Source organism: Oncorhynchus kisutch, linkage group LG20 (assembly GCF_002021735.2).
Source record: "Oncorhynchus kisutch isolate 150728-3 linkage group LG20, Okis_V2, whole genome shotgun sequence".
Lineage (NCBI taxonomy): Eukaryota > Metazoa > Chordata > Actinopteri > Salmoniformes > Salmonidae > Oncorhynchus > Oncorhynchus kisutch.
In genome coordinates this window covers 16,232,614-16,254,672 of record NC_034193.2, presented here as the reverse complement: position 1 = coordinate 16,254,672, position 22,059 = coordinate 16,232,614, and the positions used below count along the sequence as shown (strand labels likewise).

The following is a 22,059-nucleotide window of genomic DNA, read 5'->3' as shown; positions in this document are numbered from 1 at the left end:
AAAACACACTGTTGGAAAGTGCCAGGACTCAGGCCAATGTCCTCAGACACATTGGCCTCGGATGTCACTGGATCCTAGCCACAGTGTTTACTGGTGATGAAGAAGGTGTTCTACACAAATAATTCCCCTTGGAATATCGAGTGCTGCCAATTTAACCTGTAACTAACATTTCTAAGCAAATGTGTTAGTTTGACATCTTTATTGCTTATGTATCTGAAAGACTCTGAAGAAAACATGTCCTGTATCAATATGGGAAAGTTCTCACAATTTTTTTTTTTGCCTCTCCTAATTTATGGTGATTTCCGTCGGCCTCAAACTATGACCCGTTAGTGGGAAGCAAGTGGGAAGAATTTAGCCAAGTGTTTGTCAGTAGTCTCACAATTTCCAGCGCCTCGCTCATTATCGCAGTGTGTCTGTCAAATGTTTACAGAATATTCATTAACGGCAAGCGCCCTAATGATAACAAGGCCCAAATGAAGATACAGTATCAATGGTCGAGATAAGAATGGCTGTGCTACTATTTTGGTTGAAACGAGGCTACTGTTTACTCTAAAACATGGGAGCGGATCCCAGCTGTAGCATAGAAGAAGCTCAATTTCAACAGATCGTCACCCAAAGTCCATGTTAAATACATAGTGGGAACTGGGAAGGTAAAGTGTGTTGATTGGGAAGGATTTGCTCTGAAGATGCAATGCTCAAGGCGATTCTTCTTCCAGATGTGTCTGAGTTTGCTGGTGTCCACGGGGTCCTGTAGATGCAAGTCACTGAACGATGTCCTCCAAAGTGAAGATCCTGAGGGTTTCACTGAGACTTCCAAGCAGGACTTTGTTGAAAAGGAGGAAATGGACAGCAGGTTACAGAGCTTTCTGGAAAACATGAAGGAAGGGTTTCTGAGAGAACTCAACTTATCAGATGTCCCACAAGAGCACATCAAGATATACCCACCACCGTTCATGATTGAACTGTACAACAAGTATGCCTCCGACAAGTCCGCGATGCCTCGTTCTGATGTCATTCGCAGCTTCGCCGTTCAAGGTATGTACAAGTCAAACAGGAATATTGGGGGCAAGACTTATGCCACAGGGTTTTTAAAAAATCAGTTATCACAACATTTACATACATACAGTGGCTTCAGAAAGTATTCAGAAATATTCACACCCCTTGACTTTTTGGACAATTTGTTGTGTTACAAAGTGGGATTAAAATTGATTTCTCATTTTTGGTCAACGATCTACACAAAATACTCTGTTATGTTAACGTGGAAGAAAAATTCTAACATTGATGAAATATTTAGGAAAACTACAACACTAATATATCTTGATTAGATAAGTATTCACCCCCCTGAGACAATACATGTTAGAAACACCTTTGGCAGCGATTACAGCTGTGAGTCTTTTTGAGTAAGTCTCTAAGAGCTTTGCACACCTGGATTGTACAGCATTTGCCCATTATTCTTTTTTAAATTCTTCAATCTCTGTCAAGTTGGTTGTTGATCATTGTCAGAAATCCATTTTCAAGTCTTGCCATAGATTTTCAAGCTGATTTAAGTCAAAAGTGTAACTAAACCCCTCGGGAAAATTCAATGTCGTCTTGGTAAGCAACTCCAGAGTAGATTTGGCCTTGTGTTTTAGGTTATTGTCCAGCTGAAAGATACATTTGTCTCCCGGTGTCTGTTGGAAAGAAGACTGAACCAGGTTTTCCTCTAGGGCTTTGCCTGTGCTTAGCTGTGTTCCGTATCTTTTTATCCCCACAAACTCCCCTAGTCCTTGCCGATGACAAGCATACCCATAACATGATGCAGCCACCACCATGCTTGAAAATATGAAGAGTGGTACTCAGTAATGCGTTGTGTTGGATATGTCCTAAACATAACACTTTGTATTCAGGACAAAACATTTATTTCTCTGCCACATTCTTTACAGTATTACTTACATGCCTTGTTGCAAACATGATGCATGTTTTGTAATATTTTGTTCTGTACAGGCTTCCTTCTTTTCACTCTGTCATTTAGATTCGTTTTGTGGAGTAACTACAATGTTGTTGATCCATCCTCAGTTTTGTCATAACAGTATCACAACCATTAAACTGTGTAACTGTTTTAAAATCACCATTGGCTCATGGTGAAAGTCCTGAGCAGTTTCCTTCCTCTCTGGCAACTGAATTAGGATGGATGCTTGTATATTTGTAGTGACTACCATAACAAAGGCTTGCCATAACAAAGGGGTTGAATACTTATTGACTGAAGACATTTCAGCTTATCATTATTTATTTTTTTAATCATTTTTTTTCTTCAAACAAAAATCCACTTTGACATTATGGGCTATTGTGTATAGATCAGTGACATAACATCTCAATTTAAACAATACACAAGTCAGGCTGTAACACAACAAAATGTGGAAAATGTAAAGAGGTCTGAATACTTCTGAAGGCATTATGTTAGTACTGTATGCTTATTAAGCAAGCATGCGTGCCTCTATGGCTATTGATTCAAATATGTGACATCAAATATGAAACTGCGTATGCCTGTTGCCTACTTTCGCAGATGTTAGTCACTCTGCAAAAAATGGAACAAAGTCAAAACACAGACTGCTGTTCAATGTAACTGTCCCAAATCACGAAGAGGTCACCATGGCGGAACTCAGGCTATTCACCCTGCTGGATAATAGGGCGCCCTCGCACTCAACCTCCTCCAATCAGATCGGGGCTTCCATAAAGGTCTATGAAGTGGAGTATAAAGGAAACAATGTCACAGCCCACTTTGTGAATGGGAAAGAGGTCGTTGGGGCCCATCACTCTTGGGAAGCTTTCGATGTGACCACCGCCATCCAGAGTTGGGTCAAATCAGGCCGTGGGGCAAGTGCATTTGAGGTGGTGGTCGACAGGTGGGACTGTGGGCCTTTCAAAGGCGGAGGTTTTGACGTGAGCGTGGCTGCGGGGAATAACCAGTCAGCTGCTTTGATTGTCTTCTCTGATGACCTGGGGAGCAGGAAGAGAGAGGCCAAGAAGGAGCTGAAGGAGGAGATAGTCCATGAGGAAGAGACGGTCTTCTCAGGGAGCGACTGGCAAGGGCCCGACTTCAATGAGATCCCCGTGGACCTACACCCCAGGCGGAAGAGGCAGGGGGACACCAGCTACTGCCGACGGACCTCCATGCGCGTCAAATTCAAAGATATCGGCTGGGACCAGTGGATCGTAGCGCCCCCTGAGTATGACGCCTTTGAGTGTAGAGGGGTGTGTTACTACCCCCTGACTGAGGACATGACCCCTTCCAAACACGCCCTCATCCAAACCCTGGTCAATCTCAAGAACCCCAAAAAAGCCAACATGGCATGTTGCGTTCCCACAAAACTGGCCCCAATCCCGGTCATGTACCAGGAGAATGGTGTCATCACCTTGCGACAGATGTATGAGGAGATGAAGGTGGCAGAGTGTGGATGTAGGTAGTAAGAGGTAACATCCACGGTGGTTCCCTTTACCCTTTACTGTAAATCTGTACATTCCTGTTGTAAGATGCTTTTGACCTATTTGATTTAGTATACGCTCAGAAAATATATCAATAAAACCTGAAATTCAGTATTTATTAACTATGTATCATTATTGTAATGGTTTTAGAAAACAAAAGAGATGATAAATTGTATCTATTATGAAGTCAGTGTTCATCAATTGTTTGATATCTATAACGAAATTATCATAATCGAAAAGAGTCGATTTTGAAAATATTTTTTGTAACAGGGCATTTCTGTAGTGTACGCAAGAGGCGTCACTACAGTACCTGGTTCGAATCCAGGCTGTATCACATCCGGCCGTGATGGGGAGTCCCACAGGGCGTGCTCAATTGACCCAGCATCGTCCGGTTTTGGCCGGGATAGGCCGTCATTGTAAATAAGAATGTGTTCTTATAACTGACTTGCCTAGTTAAATAAAGGTTAAATAAAAATGACGATTATGACTTCTAAATTATTCATTTGAATTAAACATGTAGTGTTCTCATTAGTTTCATATTAGAGGCAGAAACTGCTCTATAGCATAGCAGTGTATTTCTCCGCTAAATATGTTCTACTGTATAAATTAATATTAATTTTGAATTTCTAAAGTTCAACTTTTGGGGATGAATTTCTCCTTTGAATAATGTGTACAGAGTGCCCTCTAATGGTGGACAATAAACTATTTGTTATGTATATATCTTACTCCTTCATTCATGCCTTATATTTTCTTTTGACTGTTTTTGTAATTATTCAACAAAAATATTGCACACATATCTAAATATTAAGTACGCGTTGATCCCAACATACTTCCGTTGTGAACATTAGTCAATGCACAATAGTCAATACACATCAATGTATTCTAATCAGAGGTGATGGTTCCCGTCCCAATGAAGCAAATGTTTATCAGGGGATGAGGAAGCCTAGATGTAGACACTGACATCACCGCTTCACAGTAAAAACAAATATAGCCCAGTCTTAATATACACTATATATACAAAATGTGGAAACCCCTTAAAATGAGTGGATTTGGCTATTTCAGCCATATAAAATCTAGCACACAGCCATGCAATCTCCATAGAAAAACATTGGCAGTAGAATGGCCTTACTGAAGAGCTCAGTGACTTTCAACGTGGCATCGTCATAGGATGCCACCTTTCCAACAAATCGGTTAGTCAATTTCTCCCCTGCTAGAGCTGCCCCGGTCTGCCCTGCTGTTATAGGGAAGTCGAAACATCTAGGAGCAACAACGGCTCAGCCCCGAGGTGGTAGGCCACACAAGCTCACAGAACGGGACTGCTGAGTGCTGAAGTGTGTAGCGTGTATAAATCCTCTGTCCTCGGTTGCAACATTCACTACCGAGTTCCAAACTGCCTCTGGAAGCAGCATAAGAACTGTTCGTCGGGAGCTTCATGAAACGGGTTTCAATGGCCGAGCAGCCGCACACAAGATCACCATGCCAAGCGTTGGCTGGAGTGGTGTAAAGATCATCGCCATTGGACTCTAGAGCAGTGGAAACGCCTTCTATGGAGTGGTAAATCACACTTCACCATCTGGCAGTCTGATGGACGAATCTGGTTTTGGCGGATGGGGCTGTTTTTCATGGTTCGGGCTAGGCCCCTTAGTTCCAGTGTAGGGAAATCTTAATGCTACAGCATACAATGACATTCTAGACAATTCTATGCTTCCAACTTTGTGGCGACAGTTTGGGGAAGGCCCTATCCTGTTTCAGCATGGCAATGCCCCTGTGCACAAAGTGAGGTCCATACAGAAATGGTTTGTTGAGATCAGTGTGAAAGAAGTTGACTGGCCTGCACAGAGCCCTGACCTCAACCCCATCAAACACCTTTGGGGTTGAGGTCACCTTTACATTCAAAAACAATGTGACATCTAATTTTAGCCTAGTTAACAGAGTCCACAATTTCCTAAATTAGTTCCTCCCCCTGATGACCTCCTCACTATCCATTTTAGCGCCAAGCATACCCTCCAAAAAAGGTCCTTGCTTTCTGGATCCTTGGGACGTCCCTACCCCATTAAAATGGTTAGGGTTAAGGTTAGGCTTAGGTAATGGTTATGGGTAGGGTTAGGGTAGGGATTAAGGTTAGGGTTTAGGATAGGGACATCCCAAGGATCACGGATAACACTAACCCTCCCAAATGACACAGTGAACAATGTACCAGAGTCTTAAAATGAGATTCCAGGTCCTGATTGGTCATGAGGAATCGCCAGACGGGCTTATGTAAGAATGGGTATTAGAAGTTAAGGCAAGATTAACGGTACACACCGTGCTTCAGCATTAGACGATATGTAGTTGCGTAATTCTGTGTTGTAAAAATTCCCAGTGATACATTTCAGTTTTGAACTCACTCAACCCTAAATTCTATTCACCGTTGATAAATTAACATAGGGGCAATGCAGTGAGTGAAAATCTGGATGCAAACATGCATTGTAAATAGTGAATATATAAGTATTTTCAAACAAATGGTAATTAATGTTCATTTTTATAATCATTGCTGTTGAATCTTCAGTTTCCATCCTGCATTCTGTGTTTAAGGCAGCGTATCAGGAATACACACGTGAACACAATCTGTGTAATCGTATCATCCACTCCGCGCCCCAGACATGGCCTCACAAAGCATGGCCCTATTCTCCATCTGGCCAAACCACAATGCTTTCATAAGTGATTGTGACTTTCACATGGGGCTTTCATACTAATGCGGTTGTCTTTCACTTCTTTAATCTGACCTAATCTCTTGTCATATCTCATCCCTTTTTTTTCAAGAAAATGAGTATGACATGATAGTGCATATCATAGAAATTCCCCAAAAATTATATGGAATGCAAAGGTTTCATATTTGATGCCTAAAACGAAATACTGTACATCCACACAGAAACATTCACAGTAATAAAATAACTGAAATAAAGCAAGTGGAAGAAAGAGAAACTCCAATAATCCTGTGGCCAAATATGTACATTATAATACCTTTGATGTAACATCTCCAGTTAAACATTTTCATCTGTTACTGTCTGGCGGATGCACCTCAGATAATACGATTAAAGGTTTATTGGGAACAAAAGCCTCTTACGTCATTGTTGCTGTCCGAAACCTGGTGGTTAAAACATTCTCTCTTAACAAAGGACCGCCCCTCTGAATGAATGGACAAAAAAAGCAGGATAACACAAATAAAATATAACATTCTCCGCAGTAATGGCAGGAGGTCGGTTCTCACCAGCACTGCTGGTGCTTCTTTGCCATGTTCTCTTTGGCAGCTCTTCCTTCCAGCCGGCTCTGGTGCTGGACATGGCAAAAATCCTACTCGACAACTACTGCTTCCCTGAGAATCTGGTCGGCATGCAGGAGGCCATTCAGCAAGCCATCAACAGTGGAGAAATCCTCAAAATATCTGACCGCAAGACCTTGGCATCTGTGCTGACAGTTGGCGTGCAGGGTGCACTCAATGACCCTCGACTAACTGTGTCCTTCGAGCCAAACTTTGTCCCAGTGATGCCGCCCGCCCTCCCTTCTCTCCCCACCGAGCAGCTCATCCGTCTGGTCAGGAACTCTGTGAAGCTGGAGGTCCTGGAGAATAACGTGGGTTACCTGAGGATCGACCAGATCATAGGGGAGGAGACGGCCGCCAAGCTTGGCCCGCTGCTCCGGGACAACGTCTGGAACAAGGTTGCCAACACCTCCTCGTTAATCTTTGACCTGCGCTACAGCACAGCTGGGGAGCTGTCCGGGGTCCCGTTCATCATCTCCTACTTCTCCGACCCAGAACCTCTCATTCACATTGACACTGTGTTCGATCGACCCTCCAACACCACTAAGGAGCTGTGGACTATGTCATCTATCATGGGAGAGCGGTACGGAAAGCGAAAAGACCTCATCGTATTAACCAGTAAGCGTACTATGGGTGCGGCTGAGGCAGTCGCCTACACTCTGAAGCATTTGAAGAGGGCGAACATTGTTGGAGAGAGGTCAGCTGGGGGGTCCGTGAAAGTGGAGAAGATAAGAATAGGAGATTCTGGTTTCTACATCACAGTTCCAGTGGCCAGGTCAGTGAACCCAATAACAGGCCAAAGCTGGGAAGTGAATGGAGTATCTCCCTCTGTAAATATCAATGCCAAGGAGGCTGTTGCTAACGCCCAAAATCTACTGGTGGTCAGGAGTGCCATTCCAAGGGCCATCCAGAGCGTCTCTGACATCATCAGGCAGTACTACTCATTCACAGACAGAGTACCGGCTTTCCTTCAACATCTGGAATCCACTGATTTCTTCTCTGTCATTTCAGAGGAGGACCTGGCGAATAAACTCAACAATGAACTGCAGTCTGTGTCAGAGGACCCTCGTCTGATGATCAAACTGACCCAAGATCACCCGGTTATCATTGAGGAAGACTTTGAACCTGGGAACATACCAGGTGATCCGGCATTTCTCAGGAACTTGGTGGATACAGTCTTCAAAGTACGCATCCTAACTGGAAACACTGGTTATCTCCGCTTCGACAAGTTTGGAGACGTGTCAGTGATGGCCAAATTAGGAGAGCAGATTGCCCAAAAAATCTGGGAGGCCCTCAAAGACACAGAGAACCTCATCATCGACCTGCGATACAACACAGGCGGGTCCTCAGCTTCCATGGGCATCCTGCTCTCCTTCCTCCAAGACCCATCACAACAGTTCCACTTCTTCACCATATACGACAGGATCCAGAACACCACCACTGAGTTTAACACGCTTTCCGGCCTCCTAGGCCCACCCTACGGGTCTAAACGTGGAGTGTACATCCTGACTAGTCACTATACCGCCAGTGCAGGGGAGGAATTTGCTTATCTGATGCAGTCGCTGCACCGTGGCACCCTCATCGGGGAAATCACATCTGGGACCCTGATGCACTCCAAGTCATTCCAGGTGGAAGACACAGACATTGTCATCACCGTCCCCTTCATAAACTTCATAGACAACAACGGGGAGTGCTGGCTAGGTGGAGGCGTGGTCCCCGATGCCATAGTGCTTGCTGAGGAGGCCGTGGACCACGCCCATGAGATAATAGAGTTTCACAAGGAGGTTCTATCACTGGTGGAGGGGACAGGGGAGCTCTTGGAAGTACACTATGCCATCCCTGAGGTCGCCAACAAGGTCAGTAGAGTGCTGCTCACCAAATGGGCCGAAGGCTCATATCGATCAGTGGTCGACTATGAGTCTCTGGCATCCCAGCTAACAGCTGACCTCCAGGAGACGTCAGGCGACCACCGGCTGCACATATTCTACTGCGACATCGAACCCGAGTCTCTGCATGACATGCCAAAAATCCCAACAGCTCAGGAGGTGGGTTACATCATTGACACGCTGTTCAAGATCGAGGTGATGCCCGGGAACGTGGGCTATCTGAGGTTCGATATGATGGCAGACATAGAAGTGATGAGAGCCATCGGCCCTCAGTTGATCAAACTGGTGTGGAGCAAGCTGGTGAACACGGACACAATGATCATTGACATGAGATACAACACAGGTGGTTACTCCACAGCCATACCGCTCCTCTGTACCTACTTCTTCGACGCTGAGCCCCTGAGGCACCTTTACACCGTCTTTGACCGCTCTACAACCACCATGACCGAGGTCATGACCCTGCCTCAGATCCAGGGTCAGAGGTACGGCTCCACCAAGGATATCTACATCCTCACTAGTCAAATGACAGGGTCAGCTGCCGAAGTGTTCACGCGGGCCATGAAGGACCTGAACAGAGTGAAGGTGATTGGGGAGCCGACCATCGGAGGGTCCCTGTCCAGCGGCACCTACCAGATCGGGAATAGTATCCTGTATGCTTCCATACCTAACCAGGTGGTCCTGAGTGCTGTTACTGGGAAGGTGTGGAGTGTCTCTGGGGTCGAGCCACACGTTGCTGCCCAGGCAAATGATGCTCTGAGTGTTGCACAGAGAATCATTGCAGCCAGGCTTTTAAAGCGAGATAAAGGGAAATAGTGGTCACGTTTCTCTTTCCTTTAAATGTTTGCTTTGTTTGTCCTGTATTTGGAATGATGTTATTTTTCCTGTGTAATTTCTAACAGAAATGTTATTTATTATCATCATTTTTCTGTAACCTGACATAATGTATCTGTGGTATAATATATATCCACCCCAAGGAAAGCTATTTTGGTTCTCTTATTCGAAATCTTAAAATAGTAGATAGCACATTATTATTTAGGCACCTTTTGAAAGCGTTCTTTTTGCACCTGAAAATATACAGATCAATAACTGTCGCAGCACTGGGATCAAATGCGTTGCCTTCGATGAATTTGACCAACCCCTCTGTGCGTCATTTTGTTTGAGAAATTGGATTAGATTTAGAAGTAAATCCTCTTGTTTATATGTTATGAATATCTAAATGTATTTTTAATCTCTTTGATGTAACTCTTTGGGCTACATTTGTGTTGGCCTAAATATGGGCGAGGAAACAGGGTTGATATTTCATTTCATTGTACTATCACGGACTTCATTTGATTATCGCAAATACTTTATACTTCTATATTAATCTGCTTTTAAATGCATTTGTTATTTGTCCTTTTCTTCATTTGTTAAGTCATGCAACGTAGAGGAGTCTTTATCCAGTCAGTAGAGGGAGCATTTCCTATACAAACCTGTAGTGAACTACTGTACTCAGTTCTCCTACTGTGTATTAGCATCAACGATAACCACATGAACTCATTATGAATAGTGTAATATCGGTTAACCTAGTTTCACATAATTGGTCAAATGCTTGATTAAGTTCTGGGCTCATACATGTTAGGAGAAAAGACTATAGAACAAGGATCGGAACCGGAACGAAGAGCATCCCTTTTTATCATGACAGATCTACGGTACCATTTATGTTTACGCAGTCTGTCCACATGAAATGATGAATAGTGTCATGACCAAACGGAGGCCATATACTGTAGCTTAGAAGAGAAAACACAAATTGTATTTTTTACGCTGGTATAGTAGGTTGAATATAACTGTAGAGCAAATGTTGTTGGTTCCTGGTAAGTTTCATTTGATTTTTAATCAACACTAAAGTGTTAAATAAACTTGTGAGTTATTGATTACCTGAGATGAACTGTTCAGAGCTCAATGTCATATTTACAGACCATAATATTGGGTCAGCCAATGGGAAATTAAGAAAGGGGGGGGGTGGACGACTTGACTATTTTATGTTCTAAGTTTTAAGTATAAATTCTAAGTACAAGTTCTATGTTCTAAGTACAATTCTATGTTCTAAGTATAAGTTATATGTCCTAAGTATAAATTCTATGTTCTAAGTATAAATTCTATATTCTAAGGATAATGCTGAGTGTGAGATTAGACTCCTAAATATGGTATAAGGACAGGTAATATATTACACTTAAGATCAACTTACTGACCAACAGAAGGTCTAATTACAAGGTACAAAAAAAATATATATATATATATATATTTATATCTAGTTATATCTAGTTAACATTGATGTTCAATCAGTGAGATGTTTTCTTCAAATGAAAAATATTCATATATGTATACAGTAATGTGAATATTTCCACCAAGTATAATCATAGCAGATATTTGTGTCTAGTCAAACCTTACCTCACATGCACAGCAACAAACATATTTTTAACATCTACATCTTGGGCAACATGTTGCACCTACATTGTTAGCTTGTTATTGTCTTACCCAAGTACTCAGGATAATACGATTAAAGGTTTATTGTGAGGAAAAGCCTTGTGTGTGTTAACAGAAACTTTCAGGAGAAAGAGTCTCATTTGACCAAGGACCTCTTTGCAGACGTACGTTCCACCGCAGAGCAGCTACTACTGTGGTTTACTGCAATCTAGAAACCCGACAAGATGGCAAAGTCTCTCCTCTTGTTGGCATCAGTGGTGGTCTTCGGCAATGTTGCCATCCACAGCGCTTTTGCACCCGACCTGATTGTAGACATGGCTAAAATTCTCCTGGACAACTACTGCTCTCCGGAGAAGCTGACTGGCATGCAGGAGGCCATTGACGCTGCGAGCAGCAATACAGAGATCCTCAGCATCCCTGACCCCGACACTCTCGCCTCTGTCCTGACCGGTGGGGTCCAGAGTACCATCAACGACCCCCGACTGGTCATCTCCAATGAGCCCAACTATGTCCCTGCGGTGGCCCCTGCCCTGCCACCCCTGCCACCGGACCAGCTTATCGGCGTGCTCCAGAGCTCCATTAAGCTGGAGGTCTTAGAGGGCAACATCGGCTACCTGAGGATCGACCACATCATCGGGGAGGAGTTGGCCGACAAGATTGGCACCCTCCTCCTGGAGCTGGTCTGGAAAAAAATTCTGCCCACGTCCGCTCTGATCTTTGACCTCCGCTACACAGGCAGCGGGGATCTGTCTGGCATCCCATACATTGTGTCTTATTTCACCGACGCCGAGCCTCTGATTCACATCGACAGCGTGTACGACCGTCCCTCCGACACCACCACCGAGATGTGGTCCATGCCCACACTGCTGGGCGAGAGGTACGGTACCAAGAAATCCCTCGTCATCCTGACCAGTGCAAACACCAAGGGAATTGCAGAGGATGTCGCCTACTGTCTGAAGAACCTCAAGAGGGCGACAATCGTTGGGGAGAAAACTGCTGGCGGGTCCGTGAAAATTGACAAGATCAAGATTGGGGACACAGACTTCTATGTCACAGTGCCCTCGGCTAAGTCCATCAACCCAATCACAGGGAAGTCTTGGGAGGTCACCGGCGTGACGCCCGATGTTGAGGTCGATGCTGAAGATGCCCTGGCTGTTGCCATTAAGATCATTAACCTCCGTGCCGAGATCCCTGCCATTCTCGAGGCAGCTGGCACTCTGGTGGCCGACAACTACGCCTTTGAGAATGTCGGAGCGGACGTTGCAGAGAAGCTGGCAGCAGCGAGCGGTGACTACAACTTGATCTCTTCAAAGGTGGATCTGGAGACTAAACTCTCCGCTGACCTCATGACACTGTCTGGAGACAAGTGCCTGAAGACCACACACAACACCCCACCCCTGCCACCAATGGTAAGACACATTTGATGTTGTATTGTATTTCTAGCCTATGTAATACATTTATCTATAGAGAATACTTTTATGTGAATCCAGAGAGCAACTTTTTAATGAATATTTGCCTGAAAAATATATATATTGAGGGGGGACAATTTTGAGACATTTTATGTTGATTTCAGAACCCATCTCCAGAGATGTTCATTGAGCTGATCAAGGTCTCCTTCCACACGGATCTTTTTGAGAACAACATTGGCTACCTGCGCTTTGACATGTTTGGTAACTTCGAGGAGGTTCAGGCCATTGCCCAGATCATCGTGGAGCATGTGTGGAACAAAGTTGTTAACACTGACGCTCTGATTGTTGATCTCAGGTACAGATGTAGGATCATAATTTGATCACACTGTTGCAGAAGAATGTCAAACTAGTTGTGTGTATGAGGTTTAAAAAGGCTTCGGAAGTTTGTAATTTTGATTTTCCCTTATGAAAAATGTATCAACCCTTACAAAAATGTTCATTAATTATAATTCCCATAATAATTCACATCTACTGTTGCTGCATAATTATTTTCCTGCTGTGGCAAACTGGCTCAAATTAAGATCCTACATCTGTAGAACTTCTCTTTATAGTGAAAATCAAAGCTCAAATTACGAGCATAGCAACTGGAGGAACATATTTATGTTCACCAAGATGAACAGAGTTACAGAGTGGCTTACCATTTTGTTGGGTTAAATGGGGACAGTTGCACCATAGGGAAAGTTTTACAACATGTTCATCTTTTATATTGAATGAGTTTGTATAATTGATTTTGCAGAAACAACGTTGGCGGGGCCACTACTGCCATTGCGGGCTTCTGCTCCTACTTCTTTGATGCAGACAAGCAGGTCTTGCTGGACAAACTGTACGACAGACCGTCTGGCACCACTAAGGAGCTGTGGACTCTACCTGAGCTCACAGGTTAAAAAAAATTCTAAAGTTTCATAATGTGCACTGTATAATGAGTTTATCGATTTGGATTAAGCAGAACACAACTGTGCGCTGTCAGCAGATGAAAATGACTCTCATCTTCTCTCTCAGGTGCGAGGTATGGCTCTAAGAAGAGCCTGATCATCTTGACCAGCAGAGCCACGGCCGGCGCCGCCGAGGAGTTTGTCTACATCATGAAGAAGCATGGTCGGGCCATGATCGTGGGCGAGACCACCAACGGTGCCTCACACCCCCCTGAGACCTTCCGCGTGGGCGACAGTGATGTGTTCCTGAGCATCCCCACCACCCATTCAGACACAGCCCAGGGCCCCGCCTGGGAGGGTGCCGGGGTCACCCCTCACATCCCCGTGCCCGCCGACGCAGCCCTGGACACCGCCAAGGGCATCCTCAACAAGCACTTCGCCGGTGCAAAGAAGTGAAGTCTCCAACTGTGGATGTTGGCAGCCAAAGGCGTTTAGGATCTTATGTTCTCAGAGGAGAGAAGTGTGTAGGGTACCGTTATATGTAATTGACCAAATTTAGGCAACCAGCCTCTGCACCTAAGCCTTCTTTCTGTAGCCTGTTCTCGTTTTGCAAGAAAATGTGAGAGGTTCTGAACCAGTTTGTGGTTTGTTTTTACTTATAGTTTTTACTTCTGAAAACTACTGTGATTGCAGAATGATTTAAGAAAGTGTGAGTGAATTTAAATGTTATACTGAAATGTGACTCTTAAAGGAGTGGTTCAGAAACTATGTTTGTGTTTGAGTTACTGATCCACTAGCCTTTGTGGCAATTATTTGTCAAAGCAACTTAGATCTTTGGCTGTCAAAAATAATGTGAATTGTAAATTGTGCGAGAGCAGGAAAGCTGAAACTAGTTTAAAAAGCAGCATTGAATCAAACGCTGAAATATTTGTAATGACATATTTGCTTTTCCTATGATATTCTTATATAATTTCAAGTAACATTGTTAGGACCTTTACAAACAAATTGTCCTGTCTGTTGGGGGAGCATTCTTAAATTTGATTCAGGGTCTTTTTGCTGTGTATGGGAAGTTGTGTTGTGTCCATACATAGTGACTTGCCATGTGAAGACATTTGGGTTGTATCAATTCCAATGGTGGGACACAATAAAGGCAATGGAAACACAATAATACATATGTGTATTGTTTTATAACAGAGGTTAGGAGTTGATCAAGAAAACCAAGCAGCTTTTTATATCATATAACACCAAACACATTATAATTAATACAATTCCTACCAGATTTTCTCCCGATGGCAATTAAACACACCAACAAAATGGAATCAATCCCAGCCATTGTTACACAACTTTCCGTTAGAGCCTCTTGTAATAATCCAAACCAACAAATTAGTGAGATTATGCCTGAGATAAACTGTGTTTCAGCTCTAAGTAGCAAAAGCATTTTACAAAAACTACTCATTCAGATGAGAATTTAAAACCTGAGAACAATTATCAGTCTGTCAATTCAAGTCATACTTACCCATTCTAGTTGCTTTCTGCAGTTTCAATTTGTTACACCATTCTATTCAACCACTGGGATGCAAATCCATTCCACCCAGGAGATGGCAGTGCAGCTGTAACATCTCAGAGGCACAGATACTGATCAGTGAGAGAGTGAGAACAGACCAGCTTTTGGCGAGCACATTTTCAAAACACAAGGATTTAACAGGATACGTTATGCAGGGAATACCACGTACATAAACACGTGCAGAGCCGAGGGACAAGAGAGACAACACAACACTACATAAAGAGAGACCTAAGACAACAAAACAGCCAGGCAGCAACACATGACAACACAGCATGGTAGCAACACAACATGACAACAACATGGTAGCAGCACGAAACATGGTACAAACATTATAGGGCACAGACAAAGGCACAAAGGGCAAGAAGGTAGAGACAACAATTCATCATGCAAAGCAGCCACAACTGTCAGCAAGAGTGTCCATGATTGAGTCTTTGAATGAAGAGATGAATGAAGCTAATCACAGACCACATACAGTAGCTAAAGTTTAGCTGTGTATGTGTGTGTGTGTGTGTGTGTGTGTGTGTGTGTGTGTGTGTGTGTGTGTGTGTGTGTGTGTGTGTGTACAGTATGTGTGTGTGTTCTGTATTTCATGTACTGTATGCACTGTACTGTATTGTACTATATGTTTCCATTGTGTGAAAAAGTAGATAAGAGTAATGGGAAAAATGATCAATGGAGAAATACATGTTAAGACAGACGTCCGGTTTTCCTGTAGTCATCACATTCATTTGATAATTCTTACTTTACTTGTCTCTGGAGGCGTAACTTTGCTTTACAGCTGACTCATGTGGTACCTGCAGCAGCTTGCTGGCTATGGATTAAATACTGTGGACATCACTACAGCTTCTGCCTACTTGGCTCTTCAACATTCAGCCTCTGAGAGAGGATGAGAATGTGCCAATCAACATGTGTTCATTACAGTCCCAGTAATTGCATGTCATTATAAATGTGTAGGCTAATTACATGACAATTACATAGTCACATCATTCCACAGTGCTAATTAACTGGAAGGACCAGCCCAGTAAACAAGGGTTAAGGTAGGTTACAAGTCAGTGGTAACCTACAAGAGGTGAGATTTTATCTTGAATAAATCTATTAACTTTGTTTGTCTAGAGAAGTATACAGAAACAATAAATATAGCTGCAAGCAGCAATGAACGGGGTTCACAGGATGACAGAAAGGAAACAAGATCAGTTGGATAACTGTAACAGCTGTCGTGGGTTGAAGAAGGTGAGGACCAAGGTGCAGCGTTGTAAGTGTTCATCTTTTATTATGAATTGAACACTGAATGGAAAAACAACAAAAGAGAATGAACGAAACCGTTCTGTCTGGTACAGAATACAAAAACAGAAAACAACTACCCACCAACACAGGTGGGAACAGGCTACCTAAGTATGGTTCTCAATCCGATACAACGATTGACAGCTGCCTCTGATTGGGAACCATACCAGGCCAAACACATAGAAATACAACACACAGAACAAAACATAAAATGAAAAACATAGAATTCCCACCCCAACTCGCGCCCTGACCAAACCAAAATAGAGACATAAAAAAGGAACTAAGGTCAGGACGTGACAATAACAAAGCAAGCACACTATCATTTAGGAACTATCTTCCTTTATGTGCAATCAGTGAAATCATTACCATGTTTATCTCTTAAAGGGATATTTTGGGATTTCTTGAATAGACAATAGGCCTTACATGTCATCCGTGTGTAAGCCCAACAAGGTGGGAAAACATAACAGCCCAATACAGAAACAAACATCTCTCTGGTAAGAAGAAGGGCAGGGGTGTATGCCTTATGATTGACGAGACGTGGTGTGATCATAACAACATACAGGAACTAAAGTCCTTTTGTTCACCTGACCTAGAATTCATTCAAATGCAGACCGCATTATCTACCAAGAGAATTCTCTTCGATTATAATTACAGTCGAGTATATCCCGCCCCAAGCAGACACCTCAACGGCCCTGAAAGATATTCATTTGACTCTATGTAAACTGGAAACCACATATCTTGAGGCTATCTTGAGGCTAATCTGAAAACAAAGGCTCCCTAAATTTGATAAGCATATTGAATGCGCGACCCGGGCTGGCAAAACCCTGGATCATTGTTATTATAACTTCCGCAACGCATATAAAGCCCTCCCCCGCCCTCCTTTAGTAAAATCTGACCACGACTCCATTTTGTTGCTCCCAGCCTATAGACAGAAACTAAAACAGGAAGCGCCCGTGCTCAGATCTGTTCAACGCTGGTCGGACCAGTCAGATTCCACGCTTCAAGATTGCTTCGATCACGTGGACTGGGATATGTTCCGCATGGCATCGGACAGTAACATTGATGAATACGCTGATTCGGTGAGCGAATTTATTAGCAAGTGCATCGGTGATGTTGTACCCACAGCGTCTATTAAAGCATTCCCCAACCAGAAACGGTGGATTGATGGCAGCATTCGCGCACAACTGAAAGCGCGAACCACAGCTTTTAATGAGGGCAAGGTGACCGGAAACATGACCGACTACAAACTGTGTACCCATTCCCTTCGCAAGGCAATCAAACAATCTAAGCGTCAGTATAGAGACAAAGTAGAGTCGCAATTCAATGGCTCAGACACGAGAGGTATGTGGCAGGGTCTACAGTCAATCACGGACTACAAAATGAAAACCAGCCCCGTCGCAGACCATGATGTCTTGCTTCCAGATAATCTAAACAACTTCATTGCTAGCTTTGAGGACAACACAGTGCCATTGACACGGCCCGCTACCAAAACCTGTGGGCTCTCCTTCACTGCAGCCAACGTGAGTAAAACATTTAAATGTGTTAACCCTCACAAGGCTGCCGGCCCAGATGGCCTCCCCAGCCGCGTCCTCAGAGCATGCGCAGACCAGCTGGCTGGTGTGTTTACGGACATATTCAATCAATCCTTATCCCAGTCTGCTGTTCCCACATGCTTCAAGAGGGCCACCATTGTTCCTGTTCCCAAAAAAGCGAAAGTAACTGAGCTAAATGACTATCGCCCCGTTGCACTCACTTCCGTCATCATGAAGTGCTTTGAGAGACTAGTCAAGGACCATGTCACTTCCACCCTACCTGACACCTTAGACCCACTCCAATTTACTTACCGCCCCAATAGGTCCACAGACGATGCAATCACAATCACACTGCACACTGTCCTAACCTATCTGGACAAGAGGAATACCTATGTAAGAATGCTGTTCTTTGACTACAGCTCAGCATTTAACACCATAGTACCCTCCAAACTCGTCAAACTGCCCTGTCCTGGACCTCCTGACAGGGTCTTGGACTTCCTGACGGGCCGCCCCCAGGTGGTGAGGGTAGGTAACAACATCTCCACCCTGCTGATCCTCAATACTGGGGCCCCACAAGGGTGCGTTCTCAGCCATCTCCTGTACTCCCTGTCCACCCATGACTGAGTGGCCATGCACGCATCCAACTCAATCATCAAGTTTGTAGACGACACTACAGTGGTAGGCTTGATTACCAACAACGACGAGACGGCCTACAGGGTGGAGGAGGTGAGGGCCCTCGGAGTGTGATGTCAGGAAAATAACCTCACACTCAATGTCAACAAAACAAAGGAGATGATTGTGGACTTCAGGAAACAGCAGAGGGAGCAGCCCCCTATCCACATCGACGGGACAGTAGAGGAGAAGGTGGAAAGTTTTAAGTTCCTCGGCGTACACATCACAGACAAACTGAAATGGTCCACCCACACAGACAGCGTGGTGAAGAAGGCGCAGCAGCGCCTCTTCAACCTCAGGAGACTGAAGAAATTTGGCTTGTCACCAAAAACACTCACAAACGTTTACAGATGCACAATCAAGAGCATCCTGTCGGGCTGTATCACCGCATGGTACGGCAACTGCTCCGCCCACAACCATAAGGCTCTCCAGAGGGTAGTGAGGTCTGCACAACGCATCACCGGGGGCAAACGACCTGCCCTCCAGAACACCTACACCACCCGATGTCACAGGAAGGCCATAAAGATCATCAAGAACACAACCACCCGAGCCACTGCCTGTTCACCCCGCTATCATCCAGAAGGCGAGGTCAGTACAGGTGTATCAAAGCGGGGACCGAGAGACTGAAAAACAGCTTCTATCTCAAGGCCATCAGACTGTTAATAAACAGCCATCACTAACATTGAGTGGCTGCTGCCAACATACTGACTCAAATCTCTAGCCACTTTAATAATGGAAAAATGGATGCAATAAAAGTATCACTAGCCACTTTAAACAATGCCATTTATATAATGTTTACATATCCTACATTACTCATCTCATATGTATATACTGTACTCTATACCATCTACTGCATCTTGCCTCTGCCGTTCGACCATCGCTCATCCATATATTTTTATGTACATATTCTTATTAATTCCTTTACACTTGTGTGTATAAGGTAGTTATTGTGAAATTGTTAGGTTAGATTACTTGTTAGATATTACTGCATGGTCGGAACTATGAGCACAAGCATTTAGCTACACTCGCATTAACATCTGCTAACCATGAGTATGTGACAAATACAATTTTATTTTATATAATTTTCTTATTTTCATGACAAGCTTATTAGTTCAATAGCTATTGATGAGAGAAAACCGTATATACAATATAAAACTAACTTTACCATGGTGCCGAACCGAACCATAGCCTATGCCTACCGGTTCTCTAAAAAGTTGGGTAAACAATACTTTCCGTTTTTTTTTTAATTTTGAGCAGCTGAATAACAAACCGCACAGACAACCGGTAGAGTTTAAAGCTGTAATATGTAACTTGTTGGGCGACATGACCAAATTCACATGGAAATGTGAGTTGTAGATCTGTCATTGTCAATGAAAGCATGTCTAAGAAGTGGTAGATCTCTTCTATGTGCAGTATTTCTATGCTTCCCATTCTTACGTTTAGTTTTAGCATCTCCACACTATACTTGCTTGTTTTGACACATAAACTGAAATTAGGCGAACTATTCACATTTTTGCAAACAGGAAATGATGACGCGCTTTCTGCATAGTGCACCTTTAAATGTCATTTTATTAAACATTCTTGTAAAGAACAGTTATAGGATTGTTCAGCCATTAGTTTCAGGCTGTATATACAAATTCATTGTGTATTACAGCCTGATTAATCAGACTAGTCTTATGCTGGGATGGGCTGTGAAAAGGCTAGTAATATGCACAGTAACTGTGAGTGGGTAAAATCACTGGGGAAGCCAAGCCAGAGAGAAAAGACATATTACAACCTGCAGTGTGTATTGTGATAATTGCATTGTTTGCTCTATAACCTGTTTGTTTATATACCTTGCAAACATGATATATAGGCCTAAGGCCGAGACAATAAGAAGACACAGTGGCAGAATAAATTCAACCACGTATTTGTTTCATCACAAAACTGGAGAGCAACCTCTGTCAGGTGATTTCTGTGATTTCTTTCCGCTTGTGTGCGTTCATGCAAGTAGATGTTGACTCACCCTACTTGAAGAAAAACACCAATGCCCTCCTCCTCTCTTTCATGTTGATGAAACGTTCTGTGATGCCGTCATACAGTACACACTTACATTTTTGTTGTCCTAGGCTACCTGGCTAAAATGTTTGCTCGCCAGCTTAAATTCCTTTCATGTGCAACATTAGCAAGTGAACATTAGCCTTCTACATCTAGCTACATATTGAACGTCCATCATCTCAGGCCAGGGGCACAATGTATGAATTTATGGCTGGATCAGAATCGCTGTTATAATCATTGGCCAGTACGGAGAATTAAGTAAAACAACGAGTCAATCTTCATCCATGGCTAATTTAGGAAATGGCCAATTTTAGCTAGCTAGCCACCAGGGGACAACACAACGAGATGCAACAATTCAAGTTGTTTCTGTCAATGACATATTGCTCTCGTTGTGATGTTATTGGAGTGAAGCCAAATCCAAACTAGCTTCCCATTACATTTTTTTTGGTGCTCCAGGACCATTCACAGTTGAGCTCACTCAGTTCAGCTCAATGTTGATTGGCTATTATTTTATCCTTATGACTCATACCATACTCAATAGAGCCCAACAGCAGATGTGTCATAATACCATAACACCTAGCAGTCAAACAGGGATTTTTTAAATTTAACTAGGTAAGTCAGTTAAGAAAAAATTCTTATTTACAATGACGGCCTACCCCAGCCAAACCCAGATGATGCTGGGCAAATTGTGCGCCACCATATGGGACTCCCAATCACGGGCAGGTGTGATACAGTCTGGATTCGAACCAGAGACTGTAGTGCACTGAGATGCAGTGCCTTAGACCGCTGCGCCACTCTGGAGCCCATGGTGGTTTCTAATAATTTTTCCACCATTCATTTTTCCCATAGGGAATTTTCAAAACACCTAAAACTGTGTTTTGTGTATGAATATCCTGGCGTAATATTTCGATAATCATGTAAAACTCTCAGACAAGTTGACTTTAATCAACATATTTGGCTGTATTTACTCTCAGATTCTAAAATGCTAATTAGCATCAAAGTAGACATCATGCAAGACTACAAATCCCTGCAAGCTCCTGCACGTCATCTCTAGCTGAGACCTTTGCTAATAGGGATTGTCAATTGAAAACGTGCACACAACAGTTCACAAAATTATCAATTGAAAAAAATGTTGCCAATTTATTAATTATTAAATGTAGCCAACATTAGATAATTAATCCAGAGATTCTTACCTTTGCCTCGATTTGGCAGTTTCGTCCAGATCATCATGGCATTTGTAGTTCTTTATGATAGCCACATTAGCAGCTAATTAGCATTTCATGGGAGGGGGGGGGGGGGGGTAAATACAGGCAAATATATTGATAAAAGTCACGTTGTCCTATAGAGATTTAAATCCAAATGTCTTGCCAGGGTAAACCTACAAGAAACTCAGCCCTTATTTTAAGTGTTTCTAAAATCCCCTATGGGAAAATGGATGGTGGAGAAAAAAAAATGGAACAATTTCCTTGTTTGACTGCTAGGTTTTCTGGGTATAATGACTCATACTGTGGTACTCTGTT

General features: G+C 43.3%; 2 protein-coding genes across 2 annotated transcripts; both read left to right on the top strand.

Annotated features, from left to right (window-relative positions):
• The first annotated feature begins 396 nt into the window (after positions 1-396).
• LOC109865924 (growth/differentiation factor 2) lies at positions 397-4,180 on the top strand. The gene is made up of 2 exons (XM_020454435.2): positions 397-1,035; positions 2,543-4,180. Exons 1-2 carry the CDS (start codon positions 687-689, stop codon positions 3,442-3,444), a joined length of 1,251 nt encoding a protein of 416 aa, XP_020310024.1. The 5' UTR covers positions 397-686; the 3' UTR covers positions 3,445-4,180.
• Positions 4,181-6,569: 2,389 nt separating this feature from the next.
• On the top strand, positions 6,570-14,623 carry LOC109865186 (retinol-binding protein 3-like). Its single transcript, XM_020453291.2, has 5 exons — positions 6,570-9,348; positions 12,207-12,521; positions 12,686-12,876; positions 13,318-13,460; positions 13,581-14,623. Exons 1-5 carry the CDS (start codon positions 6,691-6,693, stop codon positions 13,907-13,909), a joined length of 3,636 nt encoding a protein of 1,211 aa, XP_020308880.2. The 5' UTR covers positions 6,570-6,690; the 3' UTR covers positions 13,910-14,623.
• Positions 14,624-22,059: the final 7,436 nt, after the last annotated feature.

What these genes read in the sequence shown, in the direction of transcription:
- LOC109865924 (XM_020454435.2), top strand. Translation starts at nt 687, where the DNA reads ATGCAATGCTCAAGGCGATTCTTCTTCCAGATGTGTCTGAGTTTGCTG. An exon ending in TCGCAGCTTCGCCGTTCAAG is followed by an intron (nt 1,036 to 2,542) that starts GTATGTACAAGT and finishes CTACTTTCGCAG; the next exon opens with ATGTTAGTCACTCTGCAAAA.
- LOC109865186 (XM_020453291.2), top strand. Translation starts at nt 6,691, where the DNA reads ATGGCAGGAGGTCGGTTCTCACCAGCACTGCTGGTGCTTCTTTGCCAT. An exon ending in GCTCTGATTGTTGATCTCAG is followed by an intron (nt 12,877 to 13,317) that starts GTACAGATGTAG and finishes TTGATTTTGCAG; the next exon opens with AAACAACGTTGGCGGGGCCA. An exon ending in GACTCTACCTGAGCTCACAG is followed by an intron (nt 13,461 to 13,580) that starts GTTAAAAAAAAT and finishes CTTCTCTCTCAG; the next exon opens with GTGCGAGGTATGGCTCTAAG.